This window comes from Fukomys damarensis, unplaced genomic scaffold (genome assembly GCF_012274545.1).
Source record: "Fukomys damarensis isolate Sample0158 unplaced genomic scaffold, DMR_v1.0_HiC HiC_scaffold_5, whole genome shotgun sequence".
Lineage (NCBI taxonomy): Eukaryota > Metazoa > Chordata > Mammalia > Rodentia > Bathyergidae > Fukomys > Fukomys damarensis.
In genome coordinates this window covers 40,024,834-40,038,530 of record NW_022900917.1, presented here as the reverse complement: position 1 = coordinate 40,038,530, position 13,697 = coordinate 40,024,834, and the positions used below count along the sequence as shown (strand labels likewise).

Sequence of the window (13,697 nt, the reverse complement as noted above, 5' to 3'; positions counted from 1 at the left end):
CTCTAATCTTTTCATGATTCTCTGTGGTATCCAAGAGGGTGGTTGGGGTCATAACTTTGCCTTATTTGATTGTGACCCCTTGGGCAGAGTGCTTAACCCAAGTTTGGTAATCCATAAAATAGAAAGGGCTCAACTGCATAGTATTGTAAGTCATGTGTAGCGTGTAAGTAACACCCAAGGGAAGGCTGTGGGTGCTAAAGTAGGAACTGAAGAATAATTTCTGGCCTTCTTTTTCTCTCTCCCACGAAGGGGCAGCAGTCATGCTCATGTGTAATAGGAACACAAAGCCTGAAGTTTTACTCTGAGATGGACAGTTAAGCCCTGCTTTCCTGCCTTCTCCTGGCCCCACTCAGTCATTCCTTGAGCTCCAGTTGCATAGTCTTGGGGCTTCTCCTTCCTTTTCCTTCCCCTTCCTGAGCTTGTACCCTTCCTAGTCTAGGGACACTTGCAGCCTCTTCTCTGATCCCATCATTGCTTGTCCAAATTTTCCCTGGCCTTTAGGTCACTTCTGAGCCATCAGTTCTTCAGAAAGCTTCTCAAGCCTGCCAGCCTGACCACACTAGCTCCACCCCTTGCTTTCCTTAGTACCCTGCACAGAGCCCTTCACAGAGCTGCGGTGAATGCTTTAACAACCACCAGTCCAATGGTTGCAGTCAGGGCCAGATTGTTTCCCAGCTTGATCTCTAGGCCAGGCCAGAGCAATGCAGTGCATGTCGAGGTGGGCTATGAATCTGAGGAGCTAGTTCTTTCTTTACTTGGGAGGAAACATTTGTCAAAATTTAGTAAATATAATAATAGGAAACATTAAAGAATCTACCAGGTAATATCTCAAACTAATATATATATAATATATAATATCATATATATTATATGCATAATATGTATTACATTATATATGTATCATATATTATATACACAATATGTATTATATATAATATGTATTATATATTATATATAATATGTATTATATATATGTGAACTTATTTTGTCCTTATGATCCTTTGAAGTAGTTACCATTATTATTATTATCTATTACATGTGGGGAAACTAAGGCACTGTGAAGTTAAAGAACTATCCCATTATGATGGGGAAGCTAGGATTCCAGGCAACTTGCCTATAGAAGCCACACTCCTAAACACTGGGCTATCCTATCTCACAGAAGTTCTGAGACACCTTACCTGAGACAGGTGTGGATTTCTCATGTCTTACTGGTCTGTCTGATCCATTAGCCACTCTGGTCACTGTATCACTAAAGCAAACCCAAATATCCATTCCCACCATCCAGGTCTGATCTGACCATTGCTTACCTGGCCTGCACTAAGAACCTAACAAATTGGCTTCCTCATTTCTTCTCTTGCTCTCTCTAGCCCATCCTGTACCTAGTATTCAGAGTTCATTTTAAAGAGTTAATTAGATCATACCCCATGCAAAACACTCACTGGCCTCCCTTTTAGTACTCAGAATACAATCAAACCTCTGATCAGGCCAAGGTCTTCCTGGTCTGTCTCCTCAAAATCAACCACTCCTTTTCTCTTAGACCCATGGGTGTGGTTTTCTTTCCTATGATACAAAAAATAGAAGTATTTCTCCATGGAAGGCTTTTGACTTTCTGACCTGATTGTCTCATTTATTCAGTAATTCATTTCTTGTCTGTCTCTACCAACTCCAGTGTACACACCCAGTCCTATTGAGGATAGTGCCAAGGGCGGGGCCCAGTGAGTCAGTCTGTTAATTGGAATATGGACTGGGTGAAGTAAGGTGCTCAAGAGAAGGAGCTAACAATTCTTGCCACCATGATAAGGAAAGCACTTGGGAGGTGGAGAAACTAGAGCTGGCCATGACTTGGGAGTCCTGAGGCTGAGGATGTCATTGATAGCACTGGATATGCTCTGAAAGGTGAGGCAAAACTGTGTCAGAGCTGTTTGGTGCATTAGCCTGGACCTATTGGCCTACTCTACTGGTTTGTTCATTATAGTGATAAGAGACAATGTTGAGAAGAAAATACAGAGTGCATTTGGAGATCTCTAGGGTACCAGGGGGAGAAATCTGAGCTCCACTCTAGTCAAAGTAGAGATTTAAATGCTGTGGCCAGTGGGTGTCATGTTAGAAAATTCATTTTCTGAGTGTGTGTCCTCCACTTTGCCTGTCTTCCACACTTTCTTCACCTAATAATCTAATAATAATCTAATAATCCCTTCACTCCCACCCTTGCGCCACTCTTTAAATATTTTCCCCAAACTCTGTTCCTGTTTGGGGCGGATATTTCATTATTCAAGCTGCTTTGGTCTGGTGTGTGCACATGGAAAATACACATCATGGGGCTCATAAATGGGTCAGACAACTAATTGTACGTTTGTTTTTGCACGTTTGCATATATGGATGTGGTATTTCTAAGACTGAGGAAGGAATTTGTGCTGTTTTATAGCTCTCTGTCAGTGATTAATCTTGAAAATCACAGATATATGTTGTAGATGTTCTTTTTTTATGAAACTGCCTTATATTGCTATCCCTTGAGTATTTAAGTAGCTGAATCTATGACCTGTAATTCAAGATCCTTTATGCTGAATTCTCTTCTATAATTGATAAATTTGAGTCAGGGTCCAGTTTATATAGTTTGTAAGGAAGTAAAGAGCTTTTCCAGGCATCAGTTCTTACAGTGATCAAAGAAACAGCCATTGCCTTCTAGGTTTGATCCCCTACAGGACTGATAAAGCCATCACTGTAGTTGCTACCTACAACTTCCTTTCTTTGGACTCTGAGTGTTCTAATGCAAGCACGATCTTGCTACTACATCCCATAGCCAAGAGGAAAAGATGATGCTGAGATTCAAGGAGTATACAGTACTTCACAAATCAATTTTATTAATTTAAACACAAAATTAATGAAGAAAAATTCTGTACATAATAGTGGACACAACACACTTTTTTTTTTTTTTACAGTAAGGCCAAGATAAATTTTATCTTTTCAATCTGTATGAACATCAAAAGGAAAAGGTTAAAAAATTGTCCACTTCCATTTGCTTCAAGCAAAAAAGGAAAAAAGAAACTAATTCAACTGTTAAACGCTTTGGAGAATTCACAAGTGACTAATTCTAGCAGCAACATGAACCTTCAGGAGAGGAGTAGCACTTTACTAGTCTGGGTCAAAGCTGGTGCCCCCCCTCCCACCATGTAATATTAAGGACAGTTCCTCCAAAGACTAAATCCATGGCAGTGAAAGCTTTAAATGAGAATGACTGCTGTCCAAACAAATCAATTGCTTTTGGAGACATTTTTTTACCGATATAACAAAGGTGACAATTTTTATTTCCTAAGATTTATGCTTACTTGTAATACATCAGTGGAGTGTATGTAACATTATTTTGGTGAGGATGACTGGGCCATGTCCATTGGTGGCATTGAACTTAGTGGGAAGGAAGACAGAGTACAAAAGTACGGAATAAAGTTTTACTGATTTTCAGCTATGTGCTAATGTCCTCCTTTATCTAAACAAGAAAATGCAGGCACAACAATAATTCTGAGCACATGAAAACTCTGCTAGTCTCCAATTCACAAACCATTTTATTAATAAAATATATCTATCATCTATATTCTTTCTGTGGGATGAAGCATTTGAATAATCATTTTTTCCAAGTAGTTACATATAATACATTAGTGTTGAAAAAATGAGGTGGTAAGAGGACTTGTAATTTTTTTCAAATCAAACTGCTACTTTATTTTTATCCAGACCCTCCTAACCTCATTTTAAAAAATTAGAAGAACTGATGGGAGAAAAAAGATTTGGAAAATAAAATCCTTATTGACACAATATCCATACTTTTGGTCTTGACAACGTTATTTTTAAAAAATCCATTATCTACATATTTATACCCAATCCTTGGATAAGGCACTGCACATGATGCTGTGCACGTGTTGCCCCAAGCTTCGCTATCAAGGCATTCCTACCTTTCAGTATCATTTCACTAAACAATATGTAAAAGAATCATCCATTATTACAAATTTACACCAAAAATTCTTTCTGTACATGATTGTCTCGGTGATGTACATATTATACGCTTAAATTAGACATACTTTACTTTGCAATATGCTAATATTCAAAGAACTTGCCACACGTCATGAGGCAAAGGCCTTTAATCACTTATTTCTTATGTTATCTCTTCTAGTATTTGATGTCAAAAAGTCTGTCTGGGTGAACTGTATATGAATTATACCTGTCAATCGGTTTTCTAAAAAGTCTGTTCATAAATAAGTAGAGATGTACAGATTACCCTGGGTACGAGACACCAAAAAAGTAAACCTTCTTTATGAGAAAAGTCCTCCACTGGTATTCAGGGGTCCATTTCAGTCTTCGATGTGCAATCAGATTTGCTATATCGGAGAAGCTGCTTCTGTCACACTGAAAATGCTAAAAGCTGAAGTGTTTGCAGGTCCTTTCTTCACAGGTTTGAACCTTGTTGTTACTGTGGTAAAGACACATTACACTGTGCTGGAACATTTTCATGGCTTTTTGTTTTCATTGGATTCACAGTACTAGAGTCAACAGCTGTTCTGAAGAAATAGATGTGGTCCTCCATTAACTGCAAGGGCAGAGGTTGAGACCAACAGCAACTGCTCATCAGTATGTTGGAATCGCTACATTCTGGAGTCCAGTGCTGACCTGAGACACAGGCCTGTTGGATTTGGCCCTGGTCACGGGGCAGTTGTGTGGTTTCTCAGAGCCTTGCGGCTGTTACAGGTACTCCAGTTCCAAGGCATGATGTAGGGCCATGAGGTCCGAGTGGCTGGAGACCCTCCAGAAGGGCATTGCGTGCTGCAGAAAGGGCAGACACATACTGAAGACAGAGAATTCACCACGACAGGCCCCGCCATGTCTCGTGCAATCCACTACCAAGCTCATTTCAGTACTGTGAAAGCTGCCACTATCTTCTTAACATCACAGCTCTTTAAAAATTCAAACTTGATCTTCTCTGGGGAATACTGAACTGATTTTTAAAACACAGTCTTTTTTTTTTTTTTTTTAAGGTGATAGAAATTCCCTAATTAGATCTACTGTGATTCAAATGCCAATTCTGAACTTTAAGCCAAACAGTATGAATGAAACTTTACTGAAAAAAGCTGCCTCTCAAAATATGTATCTAGTAGATTTTTAATGGTGAAGGTTTTAAAAAAGTTGTATTTTATGAGTGTAAGCAGATTTCCAACTGGTAGCAGTTTATATTTTTCCAGACTTAATCTTGCTCACACAGAAAGCAACTGTTCTTTTTTTTTTCATTTATTTCCATAAGCTATTCTTCATATTAACCTTAAAATGATAATCATATGTGAAAATTTTTATATGGACATCTAAGATTGGTCTGTGTGTGGTTTTGTAGTTATTGTGTTTGAGTCAATGTTCTAAAAACCAAGTTTAGGTCTGGGGACTTAGCTCAGTGGTTTGGTGCCCTGCCTTGCAAGTGCAAGGACCTGAGTTCAATCCCCGGTACCCACCCCCCAAAAAAAACAAAAAACAAAAAAACCAAAAAAAAAAAAAAAAAAGTTTAAATGAGGGGAATGTTTGTGAAACTTACAAATAAAACAGAGAAGAAAAACAGGACAAAACATATTACCTCAACCCATGAGAGGTGAAAACACGATGGTAAATTTTTGCTCAAAAAGACTATGATAGGGTCTAAAGGAGAAGGGGAAGTGGGAGGGGTAGGGGAAAGGTAAGGGAAAAGAAAAAATAGGAGAAAAGGAAAAAGATGAAAACAAAGTGTTTGTAAATAGGGAAGGGATGAGGGGGGGTGAAGGAAGGGAGGGCAGGAGAATGGGAAAAAATGAGAACCAAGATCTGTCATGTAAAGGTACAAGATCCCAATGATGAATGTAACTGTACTGTACACCTAAAAGGTACCAATAAAGTCAATGGGGAAAACAAGACTATGACAAGTACTTATGCATCACCAAAATATTTCTCTTAAATAAGAGAAAGATATCACCCATTGGAGGACAAAATTCTGCTTAGCCCATAAAATAATAATTTTTAAACACATACAAAGTGGGGAGGCTTATGTTCACTCCACAGTTGCAGTTCTGAGATATCTGGAAAAATTTCAGACTAAGAGGAGAATCTAGTATGCACAAAACAAAAAAACAAAACAAAACAAAAAACCCCAAAAAACAGAAGGCAGGGATTTTTAAAAATCTATTGGTAATGATAAAAGTTAGTATTTGGATATTGATCACATAGTTGTTGTATACCGGGATGCGAATTACTAAGCATCTTTATTAACCGTATGCCTGCCTCCGGTCATATACCACATTCCGTGGTAGACTCAACTCTACTTTGGGGTAGCTATATATCTTTGTTATCCTTTAAAAACAAAATAGTTCGGAGATGAGCACCTAAGGTCTTTTTATGGGTCTATGGAAGGGTGTTCCACTGAGCACTATTAAATTTTAAGATGTACCACTATGTGTTCATTCACTCACGATTTTTTTTCTTCCAGGCACAAGATCTAGATGTGGAAGAACCAGAAACGCATACAGCCCTGAGTAATCCTCTCATGCTCTGTGGGTAAGTATAAATGAATAATAACTATGAAAATTATCTATGTGTTTTAAGAAGGGTAGGAAGAAGGCAATTAATTATCTTTGCCTACGCAACTGGGGAAATGCCTGGAAAGAGGACTTGATAATTGAGCTAGGTATGCCAGGGTGAGGACTCAGAAGAGCACTGGGATGGCTCTGTGGGTTGGGGGACAGAAGATAAAGGAGAAATTCATGTTTAGCACACTGGCTGAGTGTGACAAAGAGACAAAGTGACAGGACTGAATGTAAGAGCCAGATGGTTCAGCGCAGGAAAGGTCTACTGAAGAGTTCATTGATTTTCATGATAGTTACGTTAGATATCGTGTCAGGTACCATGCCAAGTACTCAGAGATAAGTAGGTACTATTATTATTATACTGATTTAAAAAAAAAATCTTCGAGGAGGAGAGAGGTTTAAATAACATCTGGTAAGGACTGAAGCCAAGAATCTTCCCAGGTCTATACTGAATCTGAAGCCCATTTGCTATAATATCTCCTATTGTTCATAGATAGTCATTTTATTCAGCTGTGTAAATTATTAGCACCCAGCACAGGTTAAAAGAGACGCACTCTTCCATCCCTACTCTATTGGTAAAACACTGAAAAATTTGAGTGACTATGATTCATAGATCTGAATTGGAAAAATGATCACTTATAATACAGGTAGCATTCTTCTCTTTTCCTTATTCAAGCAAATGCATGCATATTGTACACCACTTGTAAAAATACAAAACTATATAAATATAAATCCCTTCTTCCTACACAAAAATAACCACCATAAACATTTGTATTTTCCTATGTACAAACATCGAAATTAACATAAATATATACATATACATGATGGACTGCATCCTGCTCCTTCTGGTACAAAACTTCATTCTAGACACATTTGACAAGAATGCCATTAATTTCAAGTATGTAATTGTATATAATATTCTTTAACATTTAACCATCTCCTGTATTTGGTATCTATTTTTGTAACCATTTTATTTCTAATTGTGCTCTTCATATTTTTGTTATTATGCCGGTGATCCACAGCCCTTCCCCAGGGCTCCTTTTCATGTCTATCAATTTCATGTGCTGTTATTTCAAAATGCAACAAAGAACACTAAAGGCTCTTCAGACAGCCATCCAGAAACGTGTAGGATAACTATCTTCACAAATACATATAAGAAAACTTGTTTAGGTGGGATGTGTTTCTTTTAGAATAGGCTCAAATTCTTTTGCATGCTGAGTAATTAAAATGAATGTTTCTTACAGATGATTTTTTTTTACATATAAAACCACTATCAGTATCAACCTAAAACCTGTGGTGGACTCAGAAATATATAGTGAAGAATTCAGTAAGTGACACAGAAAAAGGAACTGAAGAAAAAGTCCAGGTAGAAATTCTTTGGTACATGGTTAAAGTGCAAATTGGGCATTTAATAGGAAACATGACCCATTTGGTAGCTGTAGTCTCAGATGTATAGGTGTTGATGGTAGCCTAAAGCATATTTAAACTATTTTACACTGTATTCACAACACTATCTCAAAAGGTGAGTTATTCACAAAGATCCCTGAATTAGCTTCTTTACTGACAATGAAATCTTAACAGCTTTAGGATTCCTGGAGAATATGACTAAGAGACACATGGCCAAGAGCACCCTGAAACCAGTCCAAATGATCAACTGTACCTGTAGCACATGAAAGACGGCTCACCACAGTGCAGTGGCACCGAGCTATTTCTTAAAGCAGAAGGGCCAAAGGTTTTGTAATGACAGCTGGCAGATTCTGGGGACAGTTGAACTGAAGACATAAGACTAGCTTCACATCATCCTTTACTTGAAGAGTAATGATGCCTGCAGACATTTTATTCTCTCTCTCTCTCTCTCTCTCTCTCTCTCTCTCTCTCTCTCTCTCTCTCACACACACACACACACACACACACACACACACACACACACAAATATGCCCCTCTAAAATGTATCTGTTTACTATCAAGTGGATGATCTAAAGAAAACCACGTCTAGGGGAGAAGATTCATGGTCCAAAATTCTGTTGATAATTAGAATTAATACGGTACAATAATACTTTCCCTAACTTAACTAGGCACAGAACTGATAGAAACAGATTGTGCATTTACAAGAGCTTCCCATGACAAGCGGCTGCAGACTTTTTCCATGCATCACGGTTAGATGCTAGAACAAATGCTTCTTACATGAACTCAGAAATGATGACAAAAGAGGAAAAGAGAAACACATGCTATAATGAGGAGTCCTAGGCTGTACTCTCCACTCTGATAGTAGCTATGGCACCATCTCCACCTAGTCCTACTTTGTTTAACTATAAATTGAATTTAGTGGAAATAACTCAAAGTTACTTCTAGGTTGATATATGTTTTTTTTGTTATCAAGGCAAAGATCATTACCTCTCTAGCACTATAGCTGCAGTATGAATGCAATGTATGATACGTATGAGACACAAGCATATACTGCCCAGATAGGATACGGCTGATGAAACAGTTTGATTACCATGTGAGGCAGTGTGGGGTTAAGAACCAAAGTGATAAATTCAGACAGAGGGGAGCTCGACTAGATGCTGGAGATGAGTTACACTTGTGTTGAACTGGAGGAACGGACAACACTGGAGAGGTAGATGGTTGGGGGATAGAATTCCCAGCTAGAGGGGATGTGTGTGAGTGACGAAGCTGACAGGTGGATGCACAGAACGTCTTCATTCACGAGTCTGGCAGTAACGGTGCTAGAATGGTGCGTTCATTATAAAGACTAATAACGAATAAGGCTTTTCCAAGGAAAAAGCACTCAGAATGTCTAACTAAGGGGTTTAGATTTTTATCTTATAAGTGGAAAGCAAAGCAGGCTAAACTGAAATCAGGGAAGAATGGATGCGGAGGTGTGTGTGTGTGGTGGGTAGCAGAAAGCAGGCGAGTGACACTGGGAATATAGTGAGTGCAACAGATGGGAGACATTCGTGAAGAGAAAATTCATGTGAGTCAGTGAAGGGTTAGACACAGAGGACACTCAAACAAGTTTGAGTGAGTTCGTGAACTGGTTTAGGACAGCTGAGTTCAGAATCCATGCATTCAGCTACTGAGTCCGGGTATGACAAGTGCGAGCTCAGTGGAGACATCCCATCTGGTAACTGGAGGCCAGGGGCCAGAGATAGAGCTACTCACAAATCTTAACAGAGATTAGCGTATCAGGTCTAAGCACTCACTGAGAGAAGTGGGTACCAAAGGAGCATATGTCTTGGGTCCTTAGAACTAAAATATAACACATTCTTCCTGCTCTTCTTGTAGGTGAAACTTTCCAAATCCCCTTACTCTGCCCTTCCCTGTTTGATATTTCACATTTATCCTTCTGATTACATATAAAATCTATCCTATAAAAATCTGGCACATGGTCACTTACATGTGAATTGAATTTCTGCTGAATTATTTTTAAATGTATTAATAGAAATAAAAACATTTATTCTCTGACTCGAGTACTGCACTCCTAGGAATATACTGCATAGCTGTACTTGCATGTGCTTGAACCACATAAATTCACTGTAGTACTGTGTGTCATAATAAATACTGTAAGTTAATGTTCAGCCCCAGGGACTAATTAAATAATAGCATGTCCACACAATGGAACACCAAGGTAGTTTACTTAAAGGGATTAGAAATGCATAGCTCTATGTACTAATACAGACAATCCCTAGGGTGAGAACAGAAAAAAATAAAATTTCCATTTGTGTTAAAAAACTACTGTGCTTTTGTATGTAATGTTATTTCTAGACAGTTTGCATATAGAGGTATAAATAGAGTCCTCAAAGTTTATTCTAACAACTCATTATGAAACTTTTTGCAGCACTGCTTTTGCATTATTTGTATCTCTGCTTTCATTATAGACAGAAGTGAGCTCTTTAAAAGCATGAAGATGAAATCCAGTTCAAGACCTGGCATACAGAAAGCAATCACTAAGTGTTAATGTATAAAATGACTTTACAAACAGTAAGTATAGTAAACTGCATTATTACAATATTTACTGAAGAAAAAAACCCAAATGAAATTGCTTTACAATTTTTAAAAATAAAAGTGACTTGTATTTTTCTCCTAAGTTTAGTATCAGGTATTATTAGTCAGGTTTTCAGTTTTATCTTGGATTTCAACAAGTTTTGGAGTGCACATTTAAAACAAATATTTTAGAGAAAGGCTTTGTCATTCATTATGCAGAAAATGGATGTTTGTCATTTTCCCCATGTTATTTTGCAAGATATTTATTTTGAGTAGTTTTCTGAAAAGTAAATAAAGTCAGTTTAGTAAGGCCACTTTTACTCTAAAAAAATATAAACATGTCTATTTCACACAAGTGATGCTGTACTATAAGCATCTAATTTTATGATTAAAAATGCCTGATTTTTTTGTTCAAAGATACTAATAATAGAATTACATTAAATGACTTATGAAAGCCCTCATACCATTTTCGCAAAAAGAATCGGGATGACAGAATAGGCTTCAAGTGACCTTTAACAACATAAGCAACTAGAGAATTTCTGTCTCTAGCAAAAGAACATTATTAGGGAGATGAAAAACATCTCTACAGGGAAATGAGGAGGATGTTATAGCAGACTTTAAAAGAATGTAGGAAACTGAGATGCAAGCTAAGTGGTGGAAATTGATTTTGAAGAAATGCAAAATGTTTGATTTTGCAGAACATTTCAATGCTTAAATGTGCAGCACTTCACTGACTCGCCATTAATTTTACTTAGTGATTTAAGGTGCCCAGGAACTAAAGTATCACAATTAATGATGTGTCTTTAAAAGTTTAATTATGAACGCAAATCAGGAAAGCAGACAACTATATAGTAATACAGTATATCTGCCTCTAAAAAAGGAAACAGAAATTGCACTATTCAATTTAAAACATATACATTTTAAAAAACTGAAACCATGTCTAAGATACTTCAATGAAGTTTAGAGCTTGAAGCAACTTTGTTCTAAATCTCACAGCCAACAACATAACTGGGTTCAAATACTAGTTGGGTATCTTTAACCCCCCACCCCCCACCCCACAAGGACCACTGGGAATTGAAGCCAGGGCCTTTGCATTCAGCTACATCCCCAGCTTTTTTTATTCTGAAATAGGGTGTTGCTGAGCTCAAACTTGCTATCCTTTGCCTCAGCCTCCTGGAGTTCTAGGATTAGAGGCATGTGCCACTGCATCCTGCTACTTTGGTAACTTGGTGGCTGTTTGAGTTGGTCAAGTTATTTAATCTTCCTGTGCTTCATCTATAAAGTGGGTCTAAGGATTCCTTCCTCATAGAATTATTGTGAAGATTTATGAAATAATAGGTAGAAATGCCTAAAAGAAGGACTGGGATGAAAGGGTTTAAAATTAGTAGCAATTCTTATTATTTATCAGGATAGCCATTCATTCTACGCATGGATAGCCATCTCTTTTTAATTACCTTGAACTCTTGTCTGTATTTTTTTCTCTCATTGAGTTTATGGGTACATTTCAGGTATACAGTACAGTTACATTACTGGGATCTTGTACCTTTACATGACAGGTCTTGGTTCTCATTTTTTCCCCTTGTCCCTGCCCTCCCTTCACCCCTCCTCCCTCCCTCTTTGCAAACACTTCATTTCCATTTTTTTCATTTTCTCATATTTTTTCTTTTCCCTTATTAGCTTTCCCCTACCCTTCCCACTTTTCCTACACCTTTAGACCCTTTCCTCCTATTTCACATTGTCCATTATATCATTAGGATCATATGTACTATTATAGTATATTTTATATAGTATATTGTGAAATTGTAGGGTCCTTTTCTCCTAAATATTAGATATTCCCTACTTCTGTGCAGAATGCCACTTATCATTAATTGTAAATTATTATAACCATGTCTCTTAATTCATTATATAAAACATTGCTATTTAAACACAAAAGTTAATTTTTAAAAGGCAGATAAAACATTGTCTTGACAATTAAAAAATAAGGCTGTTTAAACTGCCACTGAATGAATTGCTAACATCTGACTCTTTTGCAAGGTATTAAGAATTAGAATCTTCTGAAAAAATTATATTTTGCATACACAGGCAGGTCTCAATGTGCAGAGTCTGTTTGTATCAGATATTTTTGGACTCATACAGTCATTGTGAATTCAGACTTGAAGCTAGAAGAACTCATTCATAGTAAAGACAACTCAAAAAGAAGGTTCTTTGTAGGTAGCTGCCTAATTTCTTTTTGGTGTGCCCAATAAAAAAATTAAAATTGTTTCTGTTGCTTATCATTGGAGATAGTAACTGTTCTTCAAAGGCAGCAAATGTTCTAGTCCTACTGATGCTTTTAATTCTAACATCAAACCAAGAATTCCTTTGTTTTCCACATTGTGCTCACTGAAGCCAAACTTCTAACACACTTCTCAGAAAGATTTAAGAAGGCAAACCTTGGTGAGGCTCTAAGGGCTTTATCTGTGTTACTTTCATTTTAAGTGATCTTTCATATGCAGCCCCTCTGCCTAGCAAAAGCTAGAAAACCACAGTGGGTGACTTTTTTCTGAAATTAAACTTTTGGTGAATACCAGAGAGAAGGACCAGGCTGGAGGGCAGATTCACATCCTGGCCCAGGGCCACATTGCTCAGAGGTGTGTATCTGTTCCAGGCCTCCCTGGTCACTAGGAAGACCTGAGTAGGAATGGCCTGGGAGTTCCCAGAGGCTTTTCTGGAAAGACCACTTGAGTGGAGATTCCTACCAGACATTCCCTTTAAATCTCCAGGGTTGAGTTTTAGGAATTGTTTTAGTCTGGGAAGACTGTATGAAGTCGATACAAAGGGCTAACAGATGTGCCTAGGGAGGATAGTGGTTGGCCAGTGGTGAAGTGGGAAAGTCAGAATTAGTTCTTAAATGGGAAAGTGCTGCTTTGTATCAGGCACTAGTGGCCTTGAAGTGGATATGAGTTTCCACTGATACCAAGCACACTCCAACAGCTCCTGATTCTAGGCAAAAACTTGGTATCTGGGATATCAGTGAAGTCATCAGCTACTGCAGAATTAGGGATAGTACTTAGCTTTTATTGGAATTCAGAGGAACTGAAAGTGAATTAAATTATCTTCGAAGGCTATACTCAAGGCTGCAACTGTGGC

At 37.8% G+C, this 13,697-nt stretch overlaps 1 protein-coding gene across 15 annotated transcripts in view; it reads right to left on the bottom strand.

Moving 5' to 3' along the window:
* Positions 1-3,010: 3,010 nt before the first annotated feature.
* Eya1 (EYA transcriptional coactivator and phosphatase 1) overlaps positions 3,011-13,697 on the bottom strand; it is a 419,270-nt gene continuing 408,583 nt past the window's right edge. For all 15 annotated transcript variants that reach the window (XM_019205234.2, XM_019205233.2, XM_033760575.1 and 12 more), the window contains one exon: positions 3,011-4,809. In XM_019205234.2, coding sequence (XP_019060779.1) covers positions 4,729-4,809 — 81 coding nt within the window. In that variant the 3' untranslated portion in view covers positions 3,011-4,728. The remainder of the gene's footprint in view (positions 4,810-13,697) is intronic.